The 25,086-nt window shown below is 48.4% G+C and overlaps 1 protein-coding gene across 4 annotated transcripts in view; it reads right to left on the minus strand.

Annotated features, from left to right (window-relative positions):
• The window catches only part of NGEF (neuronal guanine nucleotide exchange factor), a 453,640-nt gene that overhangs the window by 173,748 nt on the left and 254,806 nt on the right, over nucleotides 1-25,086 (minus strand). For 3 of the 4 annotated variants that reach the window (XM_075340891.1, XM_075340890.1, XM_075340892.1), the window contains exon 3: nucleotides 22,542-22,848. In XM_075340891.1, the coding sequence (XP_075197006.1) occupies nucleotides 22,542-22,848 (307 nt within the window). Of the gene's footprint in view, nucleotides 1-16,125; nucleotides 16,569-22,541; nucleotides 22,849-25,086 lie in introns of those variants that run through there. The other variant, XM_075340893.1, reaches the window with a different exon arrangement.

Consider the following 25,086-nt stretch of genomic DNA (forward strand, 5'->3'; position numbering starts at 1 on the left):
AAAACAATTGACATGTTGCTTCTTTAAAAGCAGAGATTTTGAACAAATTTTCTGCAACTAAAACACTGCGTTTTTAACAGCATAGTGCGCACAAGAAAGCCAAATTTCCCATAGACTTTGCTTGAAAATGAAAACGCATGCATTTTTGCATTAAAACGCTGCAGATGAAAACGCTGCGGAAACGCATTTAAAAAAGCAAAGTGCGCATGTACCGCCCCGGGGCTCGGCCGACTGCCGAGCCGCTTGGATCCGTGCTCGTCGGTCGGTGGCTCGAGCTCCTCCCGGACCCGGGGGTCACGTTGCTCTGAAGGGAAGCTGGCGCTACACGTGTAGGGATTTCAGTGGGGAAGGTTCACGGCCGAGGCAGTGGCGTTTAGGGATGTAAGTTCGTGACGCCACCCACGGGTTGTGGTGAATGTGGACACCACCGCTGCCGTTAACTAGGCTCCCAGGGACGGTGTTATGCAGCCTGGTGTTGGCCGCTCCATGGTTAGGGGGTGATGGTCCCGGGGCCCGGTGGTTGTGAGGTGCGGGCAAGATGGTGTGGTGCGGTGCGCGGCCCGAGGACACTGTTGTACTCACTATGACAGATACACCGGAGTCTCTGGTAAACCAAAAAGGATGGTGGTGGTGCCCGCAGCCGGCTGCGTTTTGCCCCTTTCTCAGGTTGGTGGTTCCCGCCTTTCTCCTGCACCTCTGTGGTAGAACTTGACTGCCTATGCTTCAGCAACGGTAGTCCGCTCCCTGGCTTTATGTGTATCGGGGAACCCGTTTGCCCGCAGGCGCTGGGCCGTGGGATCTCTCTGCCTGTGTGGTGGCTTTCTATCCCCCTCAGTGGGCTGTTGCTGTCTTTAGGGTCTTGGGACGTGAAAGGACCTAAGGTCCAGACCTCAGTCAGTGAATTCGACGTGGTCTAGTGGCTTCTGGACCTCATTCTGGGTCTGAGTACCCCTCCTGGTGCTCCGGTTTCCAGTTGGTTCCCCGGTTCGGTACCGGCGGGCCACTAACCTGTCCCGGTCCCTTGCGGTTCCACCAGCCGTCTTCCCGGCTCCTACAGGCGGCAACCACCATCTGCCTCCTAGACACAGGGTATCTGGGCTCCTACCCAGATCCCTGACAGACGTTAACACAGTGCTCCTACTCTCCTCTGCTCCCTAACGGATCTGTTTGTGTTTTTCCCGCCTCAGGCTATCCGAACTCCTCGGAAGGCGTGGCCAACCGCCTGGCTCTGCCCCCCTGGTGTGAACGTCAAGACCTTAAGGGGTGACTCAGGGTTTTTAGGTTGGCTGGTTACACCTTTTTAGGGGCTGGTGTTTGTGCAGGGGGTCTACCTGTGACTACCTGGCTAGTCCAGGGCGTCACACGCACATAGCCTAAGAAAACCTCTGCGGCCCACAGTGTCTTGAAGACACTTTGTGCACATAACCTTACTAGATACAGATTTTGCTGTTCTTTTTTAATCTTGTTGCACTCAGTTTCATTCCTGTACGGAGATACATGGACTAACATGGACTCATTGTGCCCCCAAAGAAGCATGTGGCAATACCTTGCCTCACACGCAGAAGATTTGTTGCAGAAATTGCTGTGATGGTCCTACTCACCTGGACAGGGCTATAAAAATTCATCTGCTCACCCTCAAAATAATTTCATCCAAATACATAGCGCTGACTTCAACTACAGAGTTTTGTGCAACAATCTGCCATGTGTAAATTTGCCTGAAAGCTTGCCAATCACCAGGATTTTCCTATATAAACTAAAGCCAGTGCTATACTGACACTATCAGGCTGATTCTATCCATACCTATAGGTGTCAGATTGGATATATAGTTTCTTAAATACAGGCAAGTAAAGTTATAGAACTGCACGGCTTTTTGATTGGCAGCAGCTGCCGTATAGCTAATATGTGGGTGGGGTTTTGCTATCTATTCCCGCCCCTGTCTGCTGCCTGGCCTCTGTAGATGCTAGACTGTATGGACTCCTTCCAGGTATGAGTCATTTCTGTCATGTGATAGGGGCGTGTTAGAAATGCAGCCTATACAGTCTAAGGCCCCCTTCACACGTCCGTGAAAATCACGCACGTGTTTCACAGACGTGTCAAAGGTGCGTTTTCCCCTCCGTGTGCCGTGTTTATGGCACTACGTGTGTTCTCCGTGTGTTATGCGTGATAACACACAGAGAACGAGAACTTGCTGCTCACCTGTCCCTGGCGTCGCTGTCCATGGTGCTGAACTTCGGTCTTCAGCCCTGGCGACTCCCTGCTGCTGCCGCTTACGCCGCAGTGAAATTAATATTTAATTAGCATAATGAGCGGCGGTCGGCAGCAAGTGACAGCAGGGCTGGAGAAGGTGAGTAAAGTTTTTTTTATTTTTTTCTCTGACATGTGTGTTTCTCTGGCGCGTGTCACACGGGACCGCATCCACACTACATCCGTGTGGTACGTGTGCGGGCCACGTGACACCCGTGCTGCCGGAGAAAAACTTACATGCATCCACGTGGAGCACACGAGCTCACGTCTGCTCCACACGGAGGCACGGGCTAATGGCTGCACACGTGCGTGCTTATAAACCCATTGATTCTAATGGGTTTACGTGTGCCCGTGTCTCCGGTACATGTGGGCACGGACCTAGCACGTACCGGAGACACGTGCGTGTGAAGGGGGTCTAAGGCTGCTTTCACACTTGCGTTGTGAGGCATCCGTCACAGTGCGTTGTGTGTGTGCGTTGTGTCCTAATAAAGGTAACGGATTCCTGTAAAAAGAACGTTTTGCGTTGTTTTTTTTTTTTGTTTAAAATGTTTTGCCGGGAAAGGAGATTTTTGGTCAGGAGGAGAGAGAGAGAGAGGTGACCGCAAATCCCCTGAGTGACCGCAGTGAGCCACGCGATCAGTGGTGCTGTCACTCAGGTGACCCGCGGCCACAGCTGGAGTCCTCCACCTGAGAGCGGGTAACCTGAATGAGGGCACAGCAGATCGCGCGGCTCACTTCAGTTGCTGTGTGGAGCTGACAGAGAGCGGTCGTGTTCTACGGTGGCTCCTGTCAGCTTCATGTAGCAGAGCTGGATGCGTCGTGGGACATCGTGTGGATTACGCCGAACCTGGAGGGGTATTAATAAAGTGGTGAAAGAGGGTGTTTTTTTCGTCTTTTATTCCAAATAAAGGATTGTTTCGGGTGTTTGTGTTTATTTACTTTCACTTACAGGTTAATCGTGGGGGGGTGTCTCATAGATGCCTGTCATGATCAACCTAGGATTTAGTGGCAGCTATGGGCTGTTGCCATTAACTCCTTATTACCCCGATTGCCACCACACCAGGACAATTCGGGATCAGCCGGGTAGAGTCCCGGGACTGTCACATCTAATGGATGCAGCAATTCCGGGCAGCTGCTGGCTGTATTTTTAGGCTGGCCTAAAAAAATATTTTTATTATTTTTAGGCTAAAAAAATATTTTTAGAGACCTACCGACAGAAAGAGATTGAGAGACCAGGAGTGATTTTAAACTATTTAGATCGTTCTGCTGGACATGCTGAGCATGCTCAGTTGAACGTGATGGAATCCATCAGTGGATTCCGCCGCTTAGTGCATTGAGGTGGAATCCGCCACCATAGACAATCATTAGACACCTTGGCGGATTCTAATGGAATCCGTCAAGGTGCGTTATTTTAACAACCCAAAAAACGCTACATGTAGCGTTCCCTTCGCTCGACGCTGCGTCAAAATAACGACGCAGCGTCGTCTAGCGGATGCAACGCAGACACTTGCATTACAGTGCGTCATCAATACAAGTCTATGGAGTATAGCGCAGTGTGTTAGCGGACTGTGCTATTCTCCATAGCGACGGATTGCGCTGAACGCAAGTGTGAAAGCAGAGGGGGTAGTTATAGAACCAAAAACAGAAGAAAAAGGGAGTTTTAAATGTCCAAAATATTGTTTATTAAACAGAAAAATGTAAAATTACATCATAAATAGTGTAACGCCACAGATGGAGACACAAACTGACCCTGTACCTATCGAACACCAGTAACTCAATAGTTAAATAAGGGGCAAAACAGGATAGAAATATCCCCTATCAAAATAAAGTGCCCAAGTGCATAAAGTGCATATACGGTAAATCTATCATCCAAAGTGGCCAGTGCCTGATCATGAAATATGCATGATAATACAAAAGGCACTTACCCCGAGTCAATTGGTGGTCCAGAGGCACAGGGAGGGACCTGTGATGAAGCAGGAATAGATAGCAAAACCCGACCAACATATTAGCTATTCGGCAGCTGCTGCCAATCAAGAAGCTATACATTTCTGTAACTTTACGTCAAAAACAAAAATCCAATATGACACCGAAAGGTATGTATTGAATCAGCCTGATAGTGCCAGTATATCACTGGCTTTAGTTTATATAGGAAAAAGGACATTTTTGTGTACTCACCGTAAAATGTCTTTCTTGGAGCCTTTCATTGGGGGACACAGACATTGGGTTATATGGTGTCTCCAGGGGAGGCGTGACACTAGGTTTAAAAAAAAGTGTTAGCTCCTCCTCCCACAGCATATAACCCCAGTTAGGCGGGAACTAGCTCAGTTTGTTGTAAAAGCAGTAGGAGAAGGACAACCAAAACCACAAGGGCGGGAGCTGTGTCCCCCAATGAAAGGCTCCAAGAAAGACATTTTACGGTGAGTACACAAAAATGTCCTTTCCTTTCTCGCCTTTTCATTGGGGGACACAGACATTGGGACGTCCCAAAGCAGTCCCTGGGTGGGAACTGAACTATTAACAGTGTAGAACATCAGCCTAAGAGCTGACTAACAACTGCAACTGCAGTGAACACATATCAAAACACTGTCAAAAAAAACGAGCAGTGGCCACTTATAAATGGGCCACTGCCGCCTGAAGGACTTGTCTTCCAAGAGCAGCATCCGTGGAGGCATGCGTATGCACTCTGTAGAATTTTGTAAACGTGTGCACACTGGACCAGGTAGCGGCCTTGCAAAGTTGGGCCACCGAAGCCTGATGGCGGATAGCCCAGGAGGCACCCACTGCTCGTGTAGAGTGGGCCTGCACAGATTGAGGGGGAACGACACCTCGTGCTTTGTAAGTTTCACAGATGGCAGTCCTGATCCATCGAGAAATCGTGGATTTGGAAGCCCGGTCGCCCTTTTTGTGTCCTTCTGAGAGTACGAAAAGGGCATCGGACTTGTGCAACGGCGCTGTTCTGGAGATGTAGATCCGCAGAGTCCTGACAAGATCGAGAGTGTGAAGGGCTTTCTCAAAGGAGTGGACCGGGGCGGGCAGAATGACGGCAACACAATGTCCTTGTTCAGGTGGAAAGAGGATACGACCTTCGGAAGGAAGGCGGGGGAAGGCCGAAGGACCACCTTATCATGATGGAATATCAGGTAAGGCGAGCGACAGGACAGAGCTGCCAGTTCGGACACTCGCCTGATAGAGGTAATAGCGACTAAAAAGGCAACTTTCCAAGACAGCCGTTGAAGAGAGATTTCTCTCAAGGGTTCGAAAGAAGGAAGCTGAAGAGCTCCGAGAACCAAATTCAGATCCCAGGGATCTAAGGGGTGACGATAAGGGGGGACCAAATGCGCCACCCCTTGAAGAAAGGTACGGACCTGAGGGCGAGAAGCCAGCTGCTTCTGGAAAAAAATTGACAAAGCGGAAACTTGTCCTTTAAGGGTATTGAGAGCAAGACCCGAGTCCATACCGTGTTGCAAAAAGGCAAGAACATTAGGGATTGAAAAGGTAAGGGGCCACCGATTATAACGGTCACACCAGGACAGATAGGTCTTCCCGGTCCTGTGATAAATGCTGGCGGAGGAAGGCTTGCGAGCATTAAGCATGGTATGAACTACCCTGGAAGAAAGATGCGACTTGGCTAGAATCAAGGATTCAAGCGCCACGCCGTCAAATGCAGCTGTGCTGTATTCTGGTGGAATATTGGACCTTGCGACAGAAGATCCGGGCGGTCGGGAAGACGCCAGGGAGTGTCGCCGAGAAGGTGGAGGAGCTCTGGAAACCAGGCTCTTCTGGCCAAGTCCGGAGCCACGAGGATCACCAGGATTCCCTCCGCTTTGATTTTCTTGATTACTCTCGGAATGAGAGGGAACGGAAGGAAAACGTATGGCAGGCGAAACTGCGACCACGGGAGGACTAGAGCATCAGAGCCGAGCACTAGTGGGTCTCTCGACCGGGATACGAAGGGATGTACTTTGGCGTTTAGCTGAGACGCCATGAGGTCCACATCTGGGAGCCCCCAACGAAGAGTGATCTGATGGAACACCTCGTCGTGGAGGGACCATTCCCCTGCCGCTAGACCTTGCCTGCTGAGAAAGTCTGCGGCCCAGTTGTCTATCCCCGGAATATGGACAGCTGAAATAATGGGAATGTGCATCTCTGCCCAAAGAAGAATCCTGGAGACTTCTTTCATCGCTGCCCTGCTGCGAGTTTCTCCCTGACGGTTGACGTAAGCCACAGCCGTGGCATTGTCTGACTGGATTCGAACAGGGAGGCCCAGAAGCAAGGGTTAAAAGGTCTGAAGGGCCAGAAATATGGCCCTGATCTCCAGAACGGTGATATGAAGGGATCGCTCGGGGTGAGACCAGCGTCCGTGAGCAGTGTGGTGGAGAAACACCGCCCCCCAGCCTAACAGGCTGGCATCTGTCGTGACTACGTGCCAGTGGACAGGGTGGAAGGACTTCCCCTGAGATAGGGATGAGACCTGAGTCCACCAGACGAGGGAGCTGAGGGCAGTCCGAGATAAACAGACTGACCGGTCTAGAGAGGCTGGATTCTTGTCCCAAGAGGACAGAAGATCCCATTGCAGAGGGCGCAAATGGAATTGGGCAAACGACACGGCTTCCATGACTGCTACCATCTTGCCTAACACTCTCATCACACTCCGGAGGGATGTGTAACGGCGGGAGCGGAGGATTGGGCGGCCCGCATCAGGGAAGACCTCTTGTCTTCTGGAAGAAAAACTCCGGGCCTGAACCGTGTCTATAAGCATACCTAAAAAGGTGATGCGCTGATGAGGAATGAGGGATGACTTGTTGAAGTTGAGAAGCCACCCTGGCCTTGAGAGCGTGTCTGGGCAAATTTGCACGCTTTCTGAGCAAACTTGAAGAGAGCTCCCTTTGATAAGTAGGTCGTCCAAATAAGAAATGACCAGGACGCCTCTGTAAAATGGACATGACGGCTGCCATGACCTTTGTGAAGACCCGAGGCGCAGTAGCCAGTCCAAGGGGAAGGGCCCTGAATTGGAAATGACGGTGTCTTATGGCAAAACGAAGGAACCGTTGATGCGATACACATATGGGAATGTGTAAATAAGCATTTTGAATGTCTATGGAAGCTAGGAATTCTCCCGGTTCCATAGCAGCTAGTACGGCTCGCAATGATTCCATTCGGAAGGTCTGAATCCGTACGGACCTGTTTAGCCTTTTGAGGTCCAGGATAGGACGGACAGAGCCATCTTTTTTGGGACAACAAAGAGGTTTGAATAGAAACCTTTGCTGCGCTGTTCCAGGGGCACTGGAATGATAACGTTTGTTTTTTGCACAGAGGCTATGGCCTGACATAAGGCCTTGCTTTGCGTTGTGGACTTTGGAAGCCGAGAACGGAGAAACCTGTTGGCCGGTAGGGAATCGAAATCAATCTTGTAACCTGAGGTGACGATTTCTCGAACCCAAGCATCGTGAGTATGGTCTAGCCAGATATCCCGAAAAAGCAGAAGCCGCCCTCCAACAGGAGTCGGCTCTGAGGGGTACCCGGCGTCATGCTGAAGGGGCCTTTGCGGGGCGAGATCCCTTGGGTTTAGATTGCCTGGAGTGGGAACGCCAGGAAGAGTCCCTTGAGGGACTGGATCCCCGATCTGAGCATTACTACGACCCCTGTGATGGTTTTTGGGGGGCTGGCCGAAAGGACTGCCTGCGCCAAGAAGACTTTTTAAAATTTTTGGATACAGGCCGCTTTTGTGGTAGAATGGTACTTTTACCACCCGTCGTCTCAGATATAAGCTTGTCCAGGGATTCTCCAAATGGACGAAGACCCTGGAAGGGGAGTGTGGACAGGGACTTCTTGGAGGCACTGTCCACGTTCCATATCTTTAGCCACAGGACTCTGCGGGCAAAAACAGCGTTGGCTGCCGTTAGGGCTGACAAACTAGCTGCATCTAGGGAGCTGTGAAGAAAATTATTAGAGGCTAGAGAGAACAAATCAAGGATCTCAAGAGCCTCTGAAGGAATATTGCAAGAGCGAAGCAACTTGTGCAAGTTCCTACTCCACACACTCATATCTCTCACCACCCATGTCAAGGCAAACAGGGGGCGCAGAGAGGAGCCCGAAGCCTGGAAAATAAATTTGACCGCAGCATCAACTGCGCGGTCGGACGAGTCCTTGAGAGACGCGGTGTCTGAGACAGACATAACCGTGTGTTTAGCCAGCCTGGATACTGGCGGATCCACAACGGGGGGTACTGACCAGAGCTTAACCAGTTCCGATGGAAAGGGATAAGCGAATGAAGAGGATTTTTTATTAAACCTCCTATCAGGGTGATCCCACCATTTAGATATGATTTGATAAAAAATCAGATCCTGGGCAAAGGACTTAGGAGGCTTCTTGGCCCGCTTGATTGCCGACTGAGAAGTCGGGTCCGAAGGCTGATCAGAAATCGACAGAGTGTGATTGACAGCCGAAATTAATGTGTCTTCCATATGTCTAGACTCAGAAGGGATATCTGAACCAGAGTCAGAGTCTTGGGAATCGTGACTACTAAAGGTCACGGAGCCTGAGTCAGACTGATCATCGTCCAAGTCGGACGAGACGTAACGGTCGCAATGGCGCCTTTTGGAGACAGCCTTTTTACGTACTGGGAACAAGACACCAGACGAAGGCGGGCTCCCCTGGGGGACCTGGGCCGGGGGGAGGCTGTGAGAGCCTGTGGAAGGCTGGGATATCTGAGCGGCCAGGTCATCTAACCTCTTAGACATTAGGAGAGCCCAGGCAGGAATAACGTCATCAGACTGGGGTACTGCCTGGATAGTGGCCGCAGCCAAATCCACAGACTGCACGACCTCCTGGTCCGGCAGCGGAGGCTGGTGTGGCACGGTAGTAGGGGCATCGCAGTCCCGGCATAGTGGATAGCTTCGGCCATTAGAAAACGAGCGTCCACAGGTGGTACAAGCATAATAGAGGTCCGTAGAGCACGCCTGGGAAGCTTTATCACCCTTGCGATTACGCATGTCAGCAACAGTTCCACAATAAGTACAGTGAGCCTCTAGCAGTATTATAAAGGGACTGCTGTGGGTGAGGAGCTGCTAGCAGTATTATAAATGACTGCTATGCAGAGCCGGTGTATACCGAGTAAAGTAGCACACCCTGTCAAACAGTCGGTATATACCTACAGGCACAGTTAGTATATACTGCTAAAAGCTGATATACACCGCCAGCCAGCAGACACACACCGCTAGAAAGATAGCGATATACCACTGAGCAGAGCGGTATATAGTGCTGCAGAATCGCAGAGCCAAGGAGGCGATCTCACCCGTGTCTGCTCCCCACATGTAATGGCGTCCAGTGTTCTCTGGCAGCATGGAGGGGAGAGACGGCCCACTTTAGGGAGCGGCTTCTAGAGCAGTGGAGGGGGCGTTGCTAGAATGCAGGCCGAAGCCGGGAGCTAAATTAATGATGCTTCCCTGGGATCACGGCCTGCATTGCCCTACCTGCGCCTTTTCAGGCGGCGGTTTGGATGCAGGGGACTGACTCGTTGTCTCCCTACCTGCTCCTGGCTCCGTCTGAAGACGCGTCAGTCCTGGGATGCGGGGATCTCGGGGACGCATCTTCGGCTCAAGGCTGAAGCAGGTCCTCGGCTCTGCTAGCCCTCTGGAGCTACCTTGGTGTGAGGTGCTTCCAGGGAGCCTGGAGGGGTACGCAGACCCGACCACTTGGGCGCAAGGGAAGACTGACGGCTTGTGCATGCCAGGTTTCCTCTGCCCGTACACGCGGGGAACGGGGGTGGCAAGGCACCCTGGTATTGCCCCTATCAAAAATAGAATGAATAAGAAAAGAAAAACAAAATAAAAAGTAAAAATAAGCTGGCCTGAGGCACCTCTGGTGGAGCTCAGTCCAGACATGTCAGCCTCCCTGCTGATACTAGGAAAAAATTGAGCTAGTTCCCGCCTAGCTGGGGTTATATGCTGTGGGAGGAGGAGCTAACACTTTTTTCAAACCTAGTGTCACACCTCCCCTGGAGACACCATATAACCCAATGTCTGTGTCCCCCAATGAAAAGACGAGAAAGGAATCCTGGTGATTGGTGAGCTTTAAAGCTTGTCATACACTGCCATACACATTAGATACCTGTACGAATAATCAACAAGCAACCAACTAGGCCGACTCTCCCATACACGGAGCACTATTGTGTTCTCTATGAGAGATCTGCCACCAGTCAGGTCTGGAGTGGCTTATCATCGGGAGAACAAAATGATCTGCAGTCCGAAACCAAGCATGTTGGTTCTTTACAGAAACTACTACTTGGACAACCCCTTCTCATTTCCCATGTTTGCCACCAATATATTAGAAAAACTTATACTCCCCTCCGATGCCAGTGCTGTTCCAGCGGTGCCCACACTCGCTCTCGTGGGGGTCACGTGAGGATGTTACCGCAGCTCTCACTTCCTGTTGATTACTTTTACATTGGGTGCAGGGCTTGCGTTAAGTTACAAGCTCACGTGAGCCCCAAGAGGGCAAGTCCTATAACTGCTGGAACAGCATCGGCAGCAGAGCTGAGTATAAGCTTTTTTTATGTTAACGGGGGCAAAGATGGGTGATGAGAAAGTGTAGCGCCCCTGAGACCCTCAGGGTGCTACAAGGTTCTGCATCCCCACCAGGATGCAGGGCCTACCCCCTCAGGTACCCAGAACCCCAGTTCCGGTACCAACAAAGACCCAGGTAATCCCAGTTTTCCCAAACAATTTCCCATACAATGGTTCCTAGCTAGGGTGGGACCATGTATGGCCGCCTAGAGGTGGAGCCACTCCAGTCCACTAGTTGACCAGGTGGGAGGAACAGACTGTGAAGAGAAGTCAGTGAAAGTGTGAGACAGTGAAGGTGAAGGAGGTGACTGAGCAGTGTCCTAACTCGGGTTGACGGTGACCTGGTACCCAGGAGATGTAGTTGCTGGTGGAATACGGTGGAGTACTCCCGGTACTACGCACCGACGGGGTACAAGACCCTAGGACAGGAAAGAGCTTCAAGCCGACCTGTTAACACCTGCACAGCAAAGGGGACCATCAAGGACCTTGCTGACCCTAAAGAATCCGAAGACTTAGTAGCAAAGAGAAAGCCGTGGACAGGATCAGAGACTCCAACCCCATAGGGTTTACGCTACCGTCAGGCAGACAGAGGTGGGAAAACCATAAATCAGGGACCCCCAGTGTACCATACCACGGGAACCCATTTACCAGAGACAGGTGCAGTGGAAGAAGGTACCAGAGAACCAGACTGGCACTGGGAAGAAGGGGACCTGGAGGCGAAACCAGACAGACTCGGGCAACCAGTTAACATCTTGAGAAAAGTGAGTAAAACCAGTTGCACTGAATACCTGTATGGACTCCTTCTTCCAACGCTCACTGCACCATACACTTGCTGGGGTAATACCCTACTTGCGGAGGGACCAAGTCATCAGAGCTGCATATTCCATCAACCCCAGCAAAACCTGCAGTGGCAGCTCCCTACACTTAGCCGCATCACCGCAAGTGGCGTCACAAATAACTTTATTCACAAATCCCCTGTAAATATCCCCCATGACAAAAAGGGTCCAAGGCACGGAACTGGGAACGGCCACCACCGTGACATAATCCCAATAGAGACACTGCCCGGAACCGAGTACCCCATATCCCTGGGTGCTACAAAAGCGTTGTCTGAGTAGTGAACAACCCCTTTAACTCTCCTGGAAATCAATCGTCCAAGACCCTCATACACATTACAATGTCGATCGAACCTGTTAATAATAGTGGGTCCATCTGACAATAGTTTATTGTGTATTTAGGGCATAGAAACATCTGCTCGGTGGATCTGTAGATCCCATGACGTCCTGCTGTCAAGTTAAGCAGGAGATAAAGATTCATTATATGCGGTATTTCAGTCTGACTTACACATGTGTCTAAGCTAATAAGCACAAACCGACTGAAATGGATGAGGGAAATTGTGGCTTGAGTAAATCAATGAAGAAGAGGAAGCACTTGAGTACTCTTGTGTTTCCCCTTGGCAGTTTTTGTGTTACTGATTTAGAGCTGGCAATTAGGACTAGAAATGGAAACGCTCTAGTGCTCAAGTGTTTTCCATTGGAAGCTTAACAAGTTGTAAGCACCTCACTTGGCAGCACGTTACCGTTGGCTCACACGTCTTCCTCTTTACCGGAAGATCCCAGATTTTTCATATTCACAAGGATCCAGAATTTATCTTCCAAATTTAAATAAATATTGTACAGAGAATCTGTCAGTTCTAGAGTTAGTGCATCGATTCATATGACCTAGTGCATTGGCCACGTCTGTAATTTGTGTACTGGACAGGGGCCGTGAGAAGTATCTCTTACCTTTTGGCATCCTCTTTTGATTCGCCGGCATGGACTGAATAATGAAGTCGCATCAGGCCGACTAATCAAAGAAGTGTCAACGGAAGAATCTGTTCTCTTAGCTCTGCACTGTGTTGTTCCTTTGTTATTCCTCCTGAATATTTCTGAATAAATTAAAAACTGGGTGTTACTTATCCCTTTGACAAAGGGGTGTGGCCCCTATAGAATAACTCTGCGCCTGCTGATTGGATAGTGTCAGACTGTGCAGGGACACACCCTCATAACAGATACTGTAACATCAAGTTGTATATGTAAAGAAAGATGCTCAATAATCAATATCTCTTGTTGAATCAAAGATTTCAATAAAGGCCGCAGTCACACTTGCAATTGACTCACATGAGGCTTGCACGAGTCTCGCATCGGCATCACAGGGAATGGCCGCATACTCTTTGGATAGGAGCGTCTCAGCTGCATAGAAATATATGAAGCTGACCCGCTCCTGTCCAGAGAGCAGCTGCCGTGTTGGATGATGCACTGCAAGACGCGCATGAGTCACGCGCGGGTCAATCGCAAGTGTGACTCCAGCCAAAGCCAACATGTCAGACGAGCTGATGGGTCAGCACGTGGGGCGCAACACACATCATAGAGTTCAATGTCATATGTACAGATTAGTGTAGGACATTATTGCGTCCTAGGAGCCAGCATTGGGAAACTGAAAAGAACGTGTAGAGGACGAGGCAGGTGAGTGTAATATTTTATTATTTTTTACCCCCTCCCAATCCTCCATTTTATAATGTTTTGGGTTCTGAACAGACCTCAGAGCACAATAATCATAGTTTAAAAGCAGTTGTATCTAATAAATTTGATGTGACTCGAACTTCTTGGCAGAATTCACACTAATCATCCAGGAAATCCGAATCAACTCTGATTTTAAACAAACAGGGTTTAGAAACTTGCCAACATTTCTTTATAAACCTACTCATGCTTTGGGCTATGCGGCAATACTACACAAATCCTGTGCACGTGCCAGTATTTTTGTAAAAAAGCAGCCATGTTTCTTAATTTCAAATACAACTTAAGTGAAGTTTAGCCACAAAATGGTCATCTACAGTACAAGAACTAAAAAGAGCAAGAGAGAATGAAATGCAAGCTCCTTTACCACGGAAGATATACCATTCTATTCAACGGCAAATATCGCACCCCTCCAACATTATAATGGTTATTATTTTACCAAAGTCAACCCCCCAAATTCCAATAAGACTGAATAAATATTTATATAGAGGACATACCAGGAATATATACAGTTTACCTTAATATTTGCTGAAAAATCTTATATTCGATATGCCAAAAAGAGCTTGTCAGTGCACCCAGACGTGACCTCTGCCTTCGGTGCACCGTTACGCCTCCTCATTTGTATATTGGGGGCCTTCCCTTGCTTCTGATTGACTGTACTTGCTTCCCACAGAGAACACTGTCTCAATGTTCCGGGTTTGGGGTGTGCATGTGCGCGCATGTACTGTATATTTATATTGCCTGACCCCGGCCGGGTGCGCACAGTGGCCAGGAGCGTTCTCCTACCTGCCTCTTTTCCGCTGATGGCGTTTACTACACTAATACATGCGCAAGTCTAGCAAATGGATTCAGAGAGGAGTTATTTTCTCAGGCACTGTTCCACTAATAGGTACAGAGGCAGTATGCTTTTTTATGGGGGCTAAATCCCCTACACTATACAGCCATTTAACATGCATTTTGGGGGTGAACAACTCCCTTAAATAGGAGAGAGCGCCAAGAGCACACCAAAGCGCTGTTAAATAAAAACAGATTTTCAGCAAGTATTTAGTTAAACTTTATATCCCTGGTATGATTATTATAGGGCCTTCGTCTCCTATATAAAGGTTTATGCAGTTTAATTGGGATTTTGGGGGGGAGGGAAATACTTTTAATGAAATCCAATAGCAGAAATTATTATTAGTATTCAATATATGCATTTAAAGGGATTATGTCAACAGGTTTTTGCTCCCCGATTTGAGAGCAGCATTATGTAGAGACAGTGATCCTGATTCCAGCGCTGTGTCACTTACTGAGCTGTTTGCTGTCCTTTTGATAAATTCGATGTTTTATCTGTTGCAGATCTAGCAATTATTTGATGATGGAGCTCTATAACCCTGCCCACACCACTGATTGGCAGCTTTCTGTCTATACACAATGTACACAGAAAGCTGCCAATCAGTAGTCAGGATGGGGTTATACAGAGCTCATGAATATTCTTGACCTGGCAGTACAATAAGCAAACTTCCTAAAATGTTAATTTTTTTAAATATGCATTAAAACTGTCATCGGACAAATAACCAAAAACACTCCCCGTAAAAGGTACCACACAGTTAAAACAGATTATGGAATATAATCTGTCTTTACTGCGTAGTACTTTTAAAGGGGAGTGTTTTTGTTAATTTGTCCGATGACAGTTTTAATGCCTATTTAATAAATTGACATTTTAGGAAGTTTGCTTTTTGTTAACTTCTTACTTAAAATTTCTGGATTTTTGCTATACAGTTAGCTACCTGGCAGAACGCCAAGTAGTCCTCTAACGATAATCTCCTGCTGCTTAAACAGTGATTATATGAAAGCTACATTAAGCAGCCCAGTAAGTGACACATCACTGGAATCAGGGTCTCTGCCCCTATGTTATGCTGCTCTAAGATTAGGTGGCAAAAACCTGCTGACAGATTCCCTTTAATTAAAATGTTCCCAAAAGCTCTTCCATCACTAAGTGTGACAAATTGCCTAAAATTAGGGATTACAGTATTAGCAGCCAACTGGGACAGATCTATATTTGAGCGCAGTTATAAAGGACGGCCTCGTGTACTCGTTTGTTTTATGTACACACACAAGCAATCCAGACATAATCACCATTAATACAACGTATGTACACCAGGCAGAGCCACACACATCTCATAAAGACATCTTTATATAGTCACCTCCCACGCACTCGCATTTAAAGTGTGTCCGAACATAATGCCCACGGCTGGTTTTAATGAAAAAAGTATTTGATGCGAATCCCAAAAGGTTCTTTGTTTACAAAAAAAAAAAAGACGACTTTGTCAATATGGGCTTCGCTGCCTTTTCTGACTACGGGTTATTATGTGTCACAGTCGTGTAGGTGTACGTATACTTGCAGGATGTAGCGCACAAATGTGAATAGACATGTAAAGGATTTCTATGCACCCACCGGGACCTATAGAGAAAAATAACACACGCACTTATACACTCACTTACACCCACTGCTATACTACCCCCGTCCCTCCACATGGAGACACCGGAGCATTACACACGCTCTTCGATACCTGTAAACACCTGCCATATGATACTGAAGAGGAGTGACATACAGGAGATGTGCGTGAATGCACAACGATGGCAATGGCAGAAGGACATGCATTATAATCCACACACAAACACCTACACGTTACCGCACGCACTCTGGTGACTGTCAGCACTTTGCACGCTTTCTATATTTAGCTGTCAGTCTCGTACGCTCTCCTCCCAACCCCATCTCTCACCCTTCGATGGGATCTTCCTCGTATGGGCTTGGAGGGTCACAAGTAAGTACATCCCCCTCCTCGGACACTGCCTGAGGCTCCATGCTGCACTCTCTCAGACAGTCAGAAGTGTGCCGAGAGTGCAGGGATACTGCCTGCCAACCAAGAGACTGCACTCCGGGTGGTTACCAAGGAAACGGGAAGGAAAAGACTCTATGGATGGAGGGTGGGGGGGTCTCTCCGCTGCATTAAGTAGAGAATAATGGAAGAAGGAAAAAGAAAGATAGAAAAAAAAAAAGAGTGATAGATAAAGGGAGAGAAAGGTTGTCTGGGGAGAGGGGAGGAAGGAAGAAATGAGGAGGGAATGCTAAAATCAGAGAAGAGGGAACAGGAGAGAGGAGGAGAAAAGAGAGGGAGTGAGTGGATTCTAGGAGGAGGGAGCACAACAGAATAGGTGTTTAGAGAGGACAGAAATAGACTAAAACAATGCGGAGTAGAGCGGCTGCTATTTACAAGGACTGCGCCGCACTTCTTACAGTTTGAAGGATGAATCAGTGACCCGCTAACCTATTTATTTTTTGGAACATGAGAGACTGAAGGCTAAAAATTGGAAAGAGGGACAGGTGGATGGAGCAGAGGAGGAGGAGGAGGAGGAGGAGGAGGTGTAGAACGTGTCAGTGGCAGAATGTGGCAGACTCAGCTGCAGGACATGCTCCATACAGACCCCGGGGTGCACCCCCGGCCATGCAAATCTACAGCAGAAGCTTTCACTTTCTTTTTTACTTTTTTTCTCACAAATTCACAAACAACATTTTGCTGCATATTGATTTTGTTGTGTCTGTTTTTGTTTTTTTTTCTTTTTTTTTTTTAAAGGGAACCTGAATAGAGATGAATGAAGCCAAGGTTCAGTGTTCGGACCAAACACAGACTTTACAAAAAAAAACAGAGTTTGAGTTCGGAGTTTGGGTGATTTATGTATAAACACTAGAGCGAGCAGCGCTGTGCTTGGGTATGCTCGGTGCTCAGTCCAGTGCGAGCCACTTGCAGTGTTTGATCGGCTCACACTGGGGTAACAATAGCGCAATTGGATGTAGTATGTACAAAAAAAAAATGTAAGAACCCTGCCGATCGGCCCTGGGAAGTGTTCTGTTTATGGCTGGCTGCATGTGGGAGGAGACCTAAATTGCCCAATTAGTGACTTCAATTGAGGTACAGGTCAAGTTTGGGTCCCAAATGGAACCATTTTCATACGTACCGGATACACAGACACAAGTAGACCCATCAATGGGTTTGCGCAAATGAGACGTGTGTCTGTGTGGAGTATACATGTGTCCATGTGCTCCACACATAGACATGTCGTCCATTTTTCTCCGGCAGCACGGATGTCACGCGGACCGTCCGCACACTGATGTTATCCATGTGACATCAGGGTGACACGTACCGGAGAAAACTACATGTCTGTGAAATAAAATGCTTTTCTATACTCACCTGCCTCCACCGCTGATGTTACTGCCACTGCTGTCACTTGCTTCTGACAGCCGATCATTAAGCTCTTTGCATATTAACTGCATCGAGGACCAGAAGCAGCAGCAGCACCAGACACAGCAGCACCATGGACAGGTAAGTATAGAAGTTCATGCTGTCAGAGTGCGATGTGGATGTCCCACAGATAGTGTAGCGCCCCACTGGGCAGCTGGATAACCTAATCGTTGCCGGGCCGTTGAGGGTCAGGTCAGGCGATGTCACGGGTCACCTTGCCTGATTCTGTTGCCCCGAGGCGTACCGCAAATGAAGGGAAAGTGGGGTGATTGGGAAAGTTTGTCGTGACGCCACCTGTGGTATGCTGCTAGGGAGTAGCCACCACTGCAGAATTACTCACCAGGGCAGGTGTTATGGCAGCCGGGATGGTGTTGCTCCCCACAGGCGGAGCGGGCCCCAGGTGGGATGACGGGGGTTGGCAGTCTCTTGGAAGTGCCGAAGCGCGGGGCGACGGCGTCACTGAAAAGAGTCTGAGTCAGCAACTGCGGTTCTTTTACTCACTACTTTAAAGCTGCACCCAGATGCTGGTCTCTGCCGTCGTGTGCTCCGGTCAATCCCAAGCAAGTAAGGGGCCACCACCGGGTGTTTGAAGAGAGAGAGAGAGAGTCCGTTTACTAGGGTGTCCCCCTCAGCAGTTAGGAACCCGGGCTGAGCTCCCACTCCAAGCCCCGGGCCTAGTGAAGTCCAAGAGTTCCAGAAGTATCTTGTCAGAACTATGGTCCCGACTTATCTTTCTGTATAAGTGTGTTGCACCTACCTCTACCCCCAATGGTGCCCGCCCCCTGATGGTTGCCCTAGTGACTGGAAAGTCCCATGACTCTATATGGCCATCCCTTGTCTGTCCCAAGACAGCTCCCCAGTTGGGAGCACCTAACTGTGTGAGATGAAATGTGGTGACACCGATGGTTAACATTCCCCTTACCTGAGATGGGTTTCACACCTTAACTAATGTGCAGTTCCCTGTGGCGACCAGAGCCTCAGGGGCGCCACAATAGCACACTGACAGCACACGCTGGACACACGCACACACATACGCACCTACACCACGGACCGTGCAAAACGTGTCTGTTTTGCATGGACATGTGAAAGAGGCCTAAAGTACAGCTGAACCTGCCGAGCCAAACTTCCATGGGTCCTCTCATCTCTAAACCTGACATGTTGAAAAAGGTATCTGATTTTCAGACAGGAGGTTACAGACCAGGAGGAGATAATCAGATCAATATACTTTCTATGGGAAAAGTTTCAGTAAAACTTGCATTTGAGTCTTCGAAATCCCTGCTGTTTAAGTCCAATGGGCGGTCCTATTCAGTGATTGACAGTCTTCCCTGTATGACTGCATGCAGAGATAGCTGTCAATCACTGAGTAGGACCACTCACTGGATTCATATGCATAAAAACGGCAGGTATTTAAATTAATAAAATACGTTATACTATAATAAAAATAAAGTTATACTGAATCTTTTCCAACAAAACTGATATATTCTTCCACTCAGCTTCTCCCTCCTCACACCATGCTGTCCAGTGTCAACAGATCAGACTTCATGTACAATGTGGCAGGTCCCCTTTAATGACAAAGTCCATAAGCACTGGGGTTAGTATGGCAATTTATTGAAAAGTATACAGGACTAATACAGGGCACACCTGTGGTGTGCGGCCAGGTATTAGCCGCCACTGCGAGAGGCCTTCTCCGGGGCGGATGATAACGCAGCTCAGATGGTGTAGCTCTCCACAGGCAGAGCTTAGGCCCCGGGAAGGATGTGGGGAGTAGTAGTCCACTCTAATGAAGGAGCGCAGGGTGCGGGAAGGATTAGACGATACAGCGGTTGCAGTTTAAGTTCCTTACTCACTGAGTTGCTCCAGCCGTTGGACTGCTGGACTCCACTGTGATGGGCTCCAGCCGTTCCCGGATAGTTTGAAGGCCAGGACCGGTGTTTTATTCAGTGAGTCCTTCCTCCCTGCGCTGTGTTTGAGTCTCTGCAACTTGAAGCTACGCGGGGACCCGAGTCCTTGGGGTTTGTTCAGTTCCCCGTCCCGTAGAGCAGGCAGCACGAGTCCATGGATGGAGCAGCCCTATGGTCACAACTCCTGGCTCTATGTGCTGCTTTGCCCCGGGCGCTGTGTGTGGTCCAGAAGACTTGAAATCCTCTCCCCGGCGGTTTTGCTGGTGGGACTTGCAGTGCCCACCAGCCTACGGCTCCGCACCCTGAGTTGTGTGCTAGTCCTGAGGGAGCTATGAGCTCTTCCCTCAGCGACCGTGTTATTCCACGTCTCACTTGGTTCCCGGTGGTTTCTCAACTGATTGTGTTTGTGTGTCGCCTTGCTCCCCAGAACAGTCACTCCACCCACCCGGGCTCCTGAGCTAGTGGGTGGGAGGCCCCAGACGATATGGTGACCATCCTAAATGACCCTACCATAACCCAGTCCCGGTGAGAGGGCAACCAGCTATGTGTGTTTGTGGATTGTTGTTGACCAGCACTGACCTTCTCCTTAGCCGGGATGAATACTGCACCTCTGGTGAGGTGCAGTACCCTGTGGCGACTGAAGCCTCAGGGGTGCCACACTATGATCATGGAGTTTTTTTTTTGTTCTCTTTTTAATTGTCTTCTCTGCTGGACTTTAAAAGTAGCAGATTTTTTTTTAAAATGTTACAAAGTAGAAAAGCTGTCAATAATGCTTGAATTAACACTACTAAACGTGTTTGAAATGTCTGGTTTGTTACAAGTGTTCAAAAAAGCTGAAAGCAATAGAGCATATGAGGGAGCACTGAGGCTAGAATCACACATGCACTTTTAGGTACAGTTATCGATGAAGTTTTTTGAGCCAGAGATATTGAAAAGGAAATAGAAATAGAAAGGAAGGATTTAGGCTTTGTAGGCAACTCGTTTTATGTATGCTTTTAATGTATACACTGAACAACTATATGATTCCAACTTTGTGTGTGAGAGCACAGTCATCCAGGAAGTTTTCTGCTCCCTATTAGGAATGAGCCAACTCAAACAGTTAAGTTTGGGGTATAAAACTGGACACCAAGTGTTCGGGTCTTGAACTTAATCACGTACTTTAAAAAAAGTACCAAAAAAGTTCCAGACTGTCGGATTGCGGGACATGGCATCAGAGGAGTCCAGCAATCCAACAGCGGGTTCAACTGAATTCACTGAAGACAGCAGGGTAGCTCCGGTGACCTGGATGCCGGATTGCCAGACTGCTATACCATCGTATCCCGCAAGTCGGCAGTCCCGAAGTGGGTTCACCGGTGGTCACACTTGGTACGACCACTTCTCACAGCCAGGTCCCCCGCTGCCCGCAGTATATCCCATGAGCTGCAGTGATCATTCGCATTTTCCATCTAAGCAGCTTCTCCATGTAGCAGAGCCGGAATTGTGGTGGGACGTCATGTGGATTACGTCGGACTTGTGGGGATGTGTTTGGGGTTAATAAATTGGTGAAAATGGGTGTGTTGTTTTATTATTTAAAATAAAGGATTTTTGTTTGTTTGTGTTTTTTTGTTTTGTTTTGTTTCTTACTTACAGGGTTGGTAATAGGGGAGGTCTCACAGATACCTCCACATTACCAACCCAGGGCTTGAAGGCAGCTGTGGTTTTTGACAAATCACAGCTGACATCAATCCCATATATTACCTCAATTTGCCACTGCACTGCAGGACAATCAGGATGAGCCGAGTAAAGATCCACAACTGGCACATCTAATGGATGCGCCAATTGTGGGGCGGTTGAGGGCTGCTATTTTTAGGCTGGGGAGGGGCCCAATAACCATGGACCTTCCCAACCTGAGAATACCAGTCCCCACCTGTCTCCTTTATCTGCGCTGGTTATCACAAATAGGTGGGGGACCGCACGTAATTTAAAAAAAAAATTTCACTGCACCTGCCAGTCACAGTAATGCCAGTAGCAAACATGGCTACAACATTCCTCTGATTGACAGGTAATCCCAGCATGTTTAGTGGCTGTTAAACATATGGTGAGAAGACTAGAAACTCACAAGGCGAATACCAAAATACTCGACAAGTAACAAATATCCCGAATACCTTAATATTCATGCGAGTAATAAATTTGTGCCGAATATATTCACTCATCACTAGACATATTCCATTTCAATGCCTAGGGAATTACAATTAAATGTCATAAATGCCATATAGTGTATAAGTATAAGGCTGCGCTCACACAAGCAATGATTCTCTTTCAGAGAGAATCAGACCAATTATGGTAATGACATTCAGCTCAAACACTGATCAAAGTTTGAGTCGACTGTCCTTATACTGTGATCATGCGAGAGAATGATATCACAAGTGAGAAGAAGATGACATCCGAGTGCAGCCTGATGTTTGCACGCACCCATAAACTTGAATGGGTGCGCGTGATCCAATATACATTGCACAAATTTTTTCTCAAGCTTGAGAAAAAATACATTAATCAGCATTGCCCCAAGGTATAACACTGGAGCGAGTGCTGTTTGATAAAACATCAGATAGCACTCCTCTAATGTATAGGTGCGTGTGAGCGAACCCTGAGAGTCAACAACTCAGCCTACCAATGAACTTCTTGCATAAATTCAGCCTTCCCCAAGAAACATGTCACATTTCAGGAATTGCCATATCTGCTACAGGAAAACATTATCACAAGATCATCAGAAAGGCTTAATTACATCGTTAATAACTGAGCTTTATGTGTTGTAGCACTTCTTCAAAACACTAATAAAAAGGCAATATGTAGTATATGTGATCTATAAATTGATGACAAATGGGCAACGGCTTCCAAACATTTTTTTTTTTTTTTTAAAAAAACACCTCAAAGCATCATATCATTCAAAATAGTGGAATTTTACAGATCACGACTGTGCCACACATCTGTATGAATTATCTGATTTGTGAAGTCACGTACCTGTTTTTAGATACATTGGACTCTATGGGGCTATTTCTTAAGTGTCTGTATTCTTGCTGTCCTCTTGGTATGAGGCTATTTCTTGGGTCCCTGTATCTCTGTTGCCCTGAATTCCCGGCTTTGAGACTATTTCTTGGATCTTCATATCCTTGTGGTCCTGAATTTCCAGCTATGAGACTATTTCTTGGGTCTCTGTATTCCTGCTGTCCTGAATTTCCGGCTTTGAGACTATTTCTTGGATCTTCATATCCTTGTCCTGAATTTCCAGCTGTGAGACTATTTCTTTGGTCTTTGTATCCCTGTAGTCCTGTAAGAGAGGGAAGAATAGCATTAATAAATATCATAGTTGGAGTTCCATTTAATCATAAAACTACTAGGAGCATTGTCCCCTGCAAGGGTTGAACATCCCGGCCAGGACAGTTTCCAAATTGATTCAGAGTTTTCCAGGTTCATCCGAAAGGCCATGGAACTCAAACTGGCATGTTCACGTGGTTTCTGGCTGTAAAACAGCCATGTCTTCGCCATAATGAGCCCAGAGTCTCATAGAGGCATGACAAATATCAAAATCAAGTAAACCCAGCTCTTAGCCCTAAACCAAACTTGACATCTTGTGCCTTCCGTTAAAGAGGACCAACCACCAGGATTTTCCTATATAAACTAAAGCCAGTGCTATACTGTCACTATCATGCTGATTCTAAACATACCTTTAGTTGTGAGTTTTGAGATCGGATGTATAGTTTCTGAAATACAGGCAAGTAAAGTTTGTGAAATGCACTGTTTGAATGATAGCAGCTACAGAATATCTAATAGGTGGGACGGGTTTTGCTAGTTATTCCCGCCTCTGTCTGCCTGCCTGTCATTCCTTTCCTCCTGTCCTTCCTCCCACTGTAATAACAGAGACAGGGGAAGGAATAACTAGCAAAACCCGACCCACCTATTAGATATTCTGTAGCTGCTAATGTGGCGCCCTGGGCAAGCCAGGACGTCACAAGCACTACACCAACACACTCCACACTCCCGGTCAGGCACACCAAAGTCAGACAAAAACCCTTGTTGCCTTCCTCCAGGGGCTGATGTCCACACCATGGGGTGGAGCCAGGCGGTTGGTCCCGCCCACCGAGGAGTTCACAGTCCTGGAGGCGGGAAAAGCAGGCAGATGAGTTTGAGAGTTGAAAGTGAGAGGAGTGAAGTGGCAGTTGAGGAGCCTGAAGTTGGTCCGGGTGTGTAGGTCGGACGGATCAGCAAGGTTGGCAGACGGTGGTGACCGTCTGCAGGAGAGGCTTATTGGAGCTAGTCGTAAGGACCGTGGACGAGCGGTGGCCCGGCGGTACCGGACCGGTACGCAAAGAGAAGCCAGCACCATCCGGCAGGGGATTACGGACCCCGACAAGGCTTGGTGCTTGCTCGCCGTGCAATTTGTCAAATCCGTTAGCGAAGGGAACCTCCTGGGTTTCCCAGCAGCCAAGTCCCGACAGAAGGCAACAGTCCAACCGAGAGAGGGAAACAAAGTCTCCGCCAAGGCTAAAGTTCCCAGGGCCAGAGCCTGCGGGCAAAAGGGGCTCCTTCAGTAACCGTCAAGCTGGGGAGCGGGTTACCGGTGGGAACCCATTGGAACCGTACACACTACACAGGTGCAGGGAAAGGCAGTCACCACCAACCTGCTGGGAGGAGAAACACCGCAGCCGTCTGTGGGACCCGTCCATCCAGCCGTTTGTTTCATCAGAGACTCTGTGTTCATCATTGGCTGAGTGAGTACCACCGTGCCGTGCGGCACAGCGCTGCCCCCGCGACCCTGCACCTCGCCAGGCCCCGTAACCCGCCTGCCATCCATCCCTACCCCCTCACCGGGCCCCGGGACAACCAACTCCCTACCCACGGAGGGGAGAACTAACATCCAGGCTGCTCCCTGTCATCGCTCCCGGGATCCCCGTCCAGAGCAGCGGTGGTGTCACCAATCTCACCACAACCGTGGGTGGCGTCACGGACAATATCAAATCCCCACAATCAAATCCCCCTTTTCACTCACGGGCGAGGAACGCCGCTCGAGTCCCTGGGATCCGGCCCACCGCTCGAGCCACCACCGAGCAGCAGCCGGACCCGAGCAGTGGGAGAGCGCAGCGTCCCCTCCTCCGCCCGCGACACTAACAATCAAATAAGAGTGCATGTCACAAACTTTACTTGCCTATATTTCAGAAACTATATATCCAAACTCACAACTAAAGGTATGTAGAGAATCAGCATGAAGGCGCCAGTATAGCACTGGCTTTAGTTTGAAAATCCATGTGCTTGGTCGCCTTTAAGGAGTTTTTATGTTGTAGGGGAGTACTCAAGTTCCTCAGACACCAAAACTTCTTAAGGGCTTGTTCGCACATAAATGCTGAAATTTCTGCAGCGATTTGTCAGCACATGTGCGCTTCAAATCGCTGCAGACACACTGCATAATGGATGCAGTGTTTCAGCAGAATAAATGCCGAATTCTTGTGCTCGGGATGCTGCCCCCACCATAGACAGAGTGGGAGCAACATCCAAAGCGCATGAATTGACA

The sequence above is a fragment of the Anomaloglossus baeobatrachus genome, chromosome 3 (assembly GCF_048569485.1).
Source record: "Anomaloglossus baeobatrachus isolate aAnoBae1 chromosome 3, aAnoBae1.hap1, whole genome shotgun sequence".
In the NCBI taxonomy this organism is placed as follows: domain Eukaryota; kingdom Metazoa; phylum Chordata; class Amphibia; order Anura; family Aromobatidae; genus Anomaloglossus; species Anomaloglossus baeobatrachus.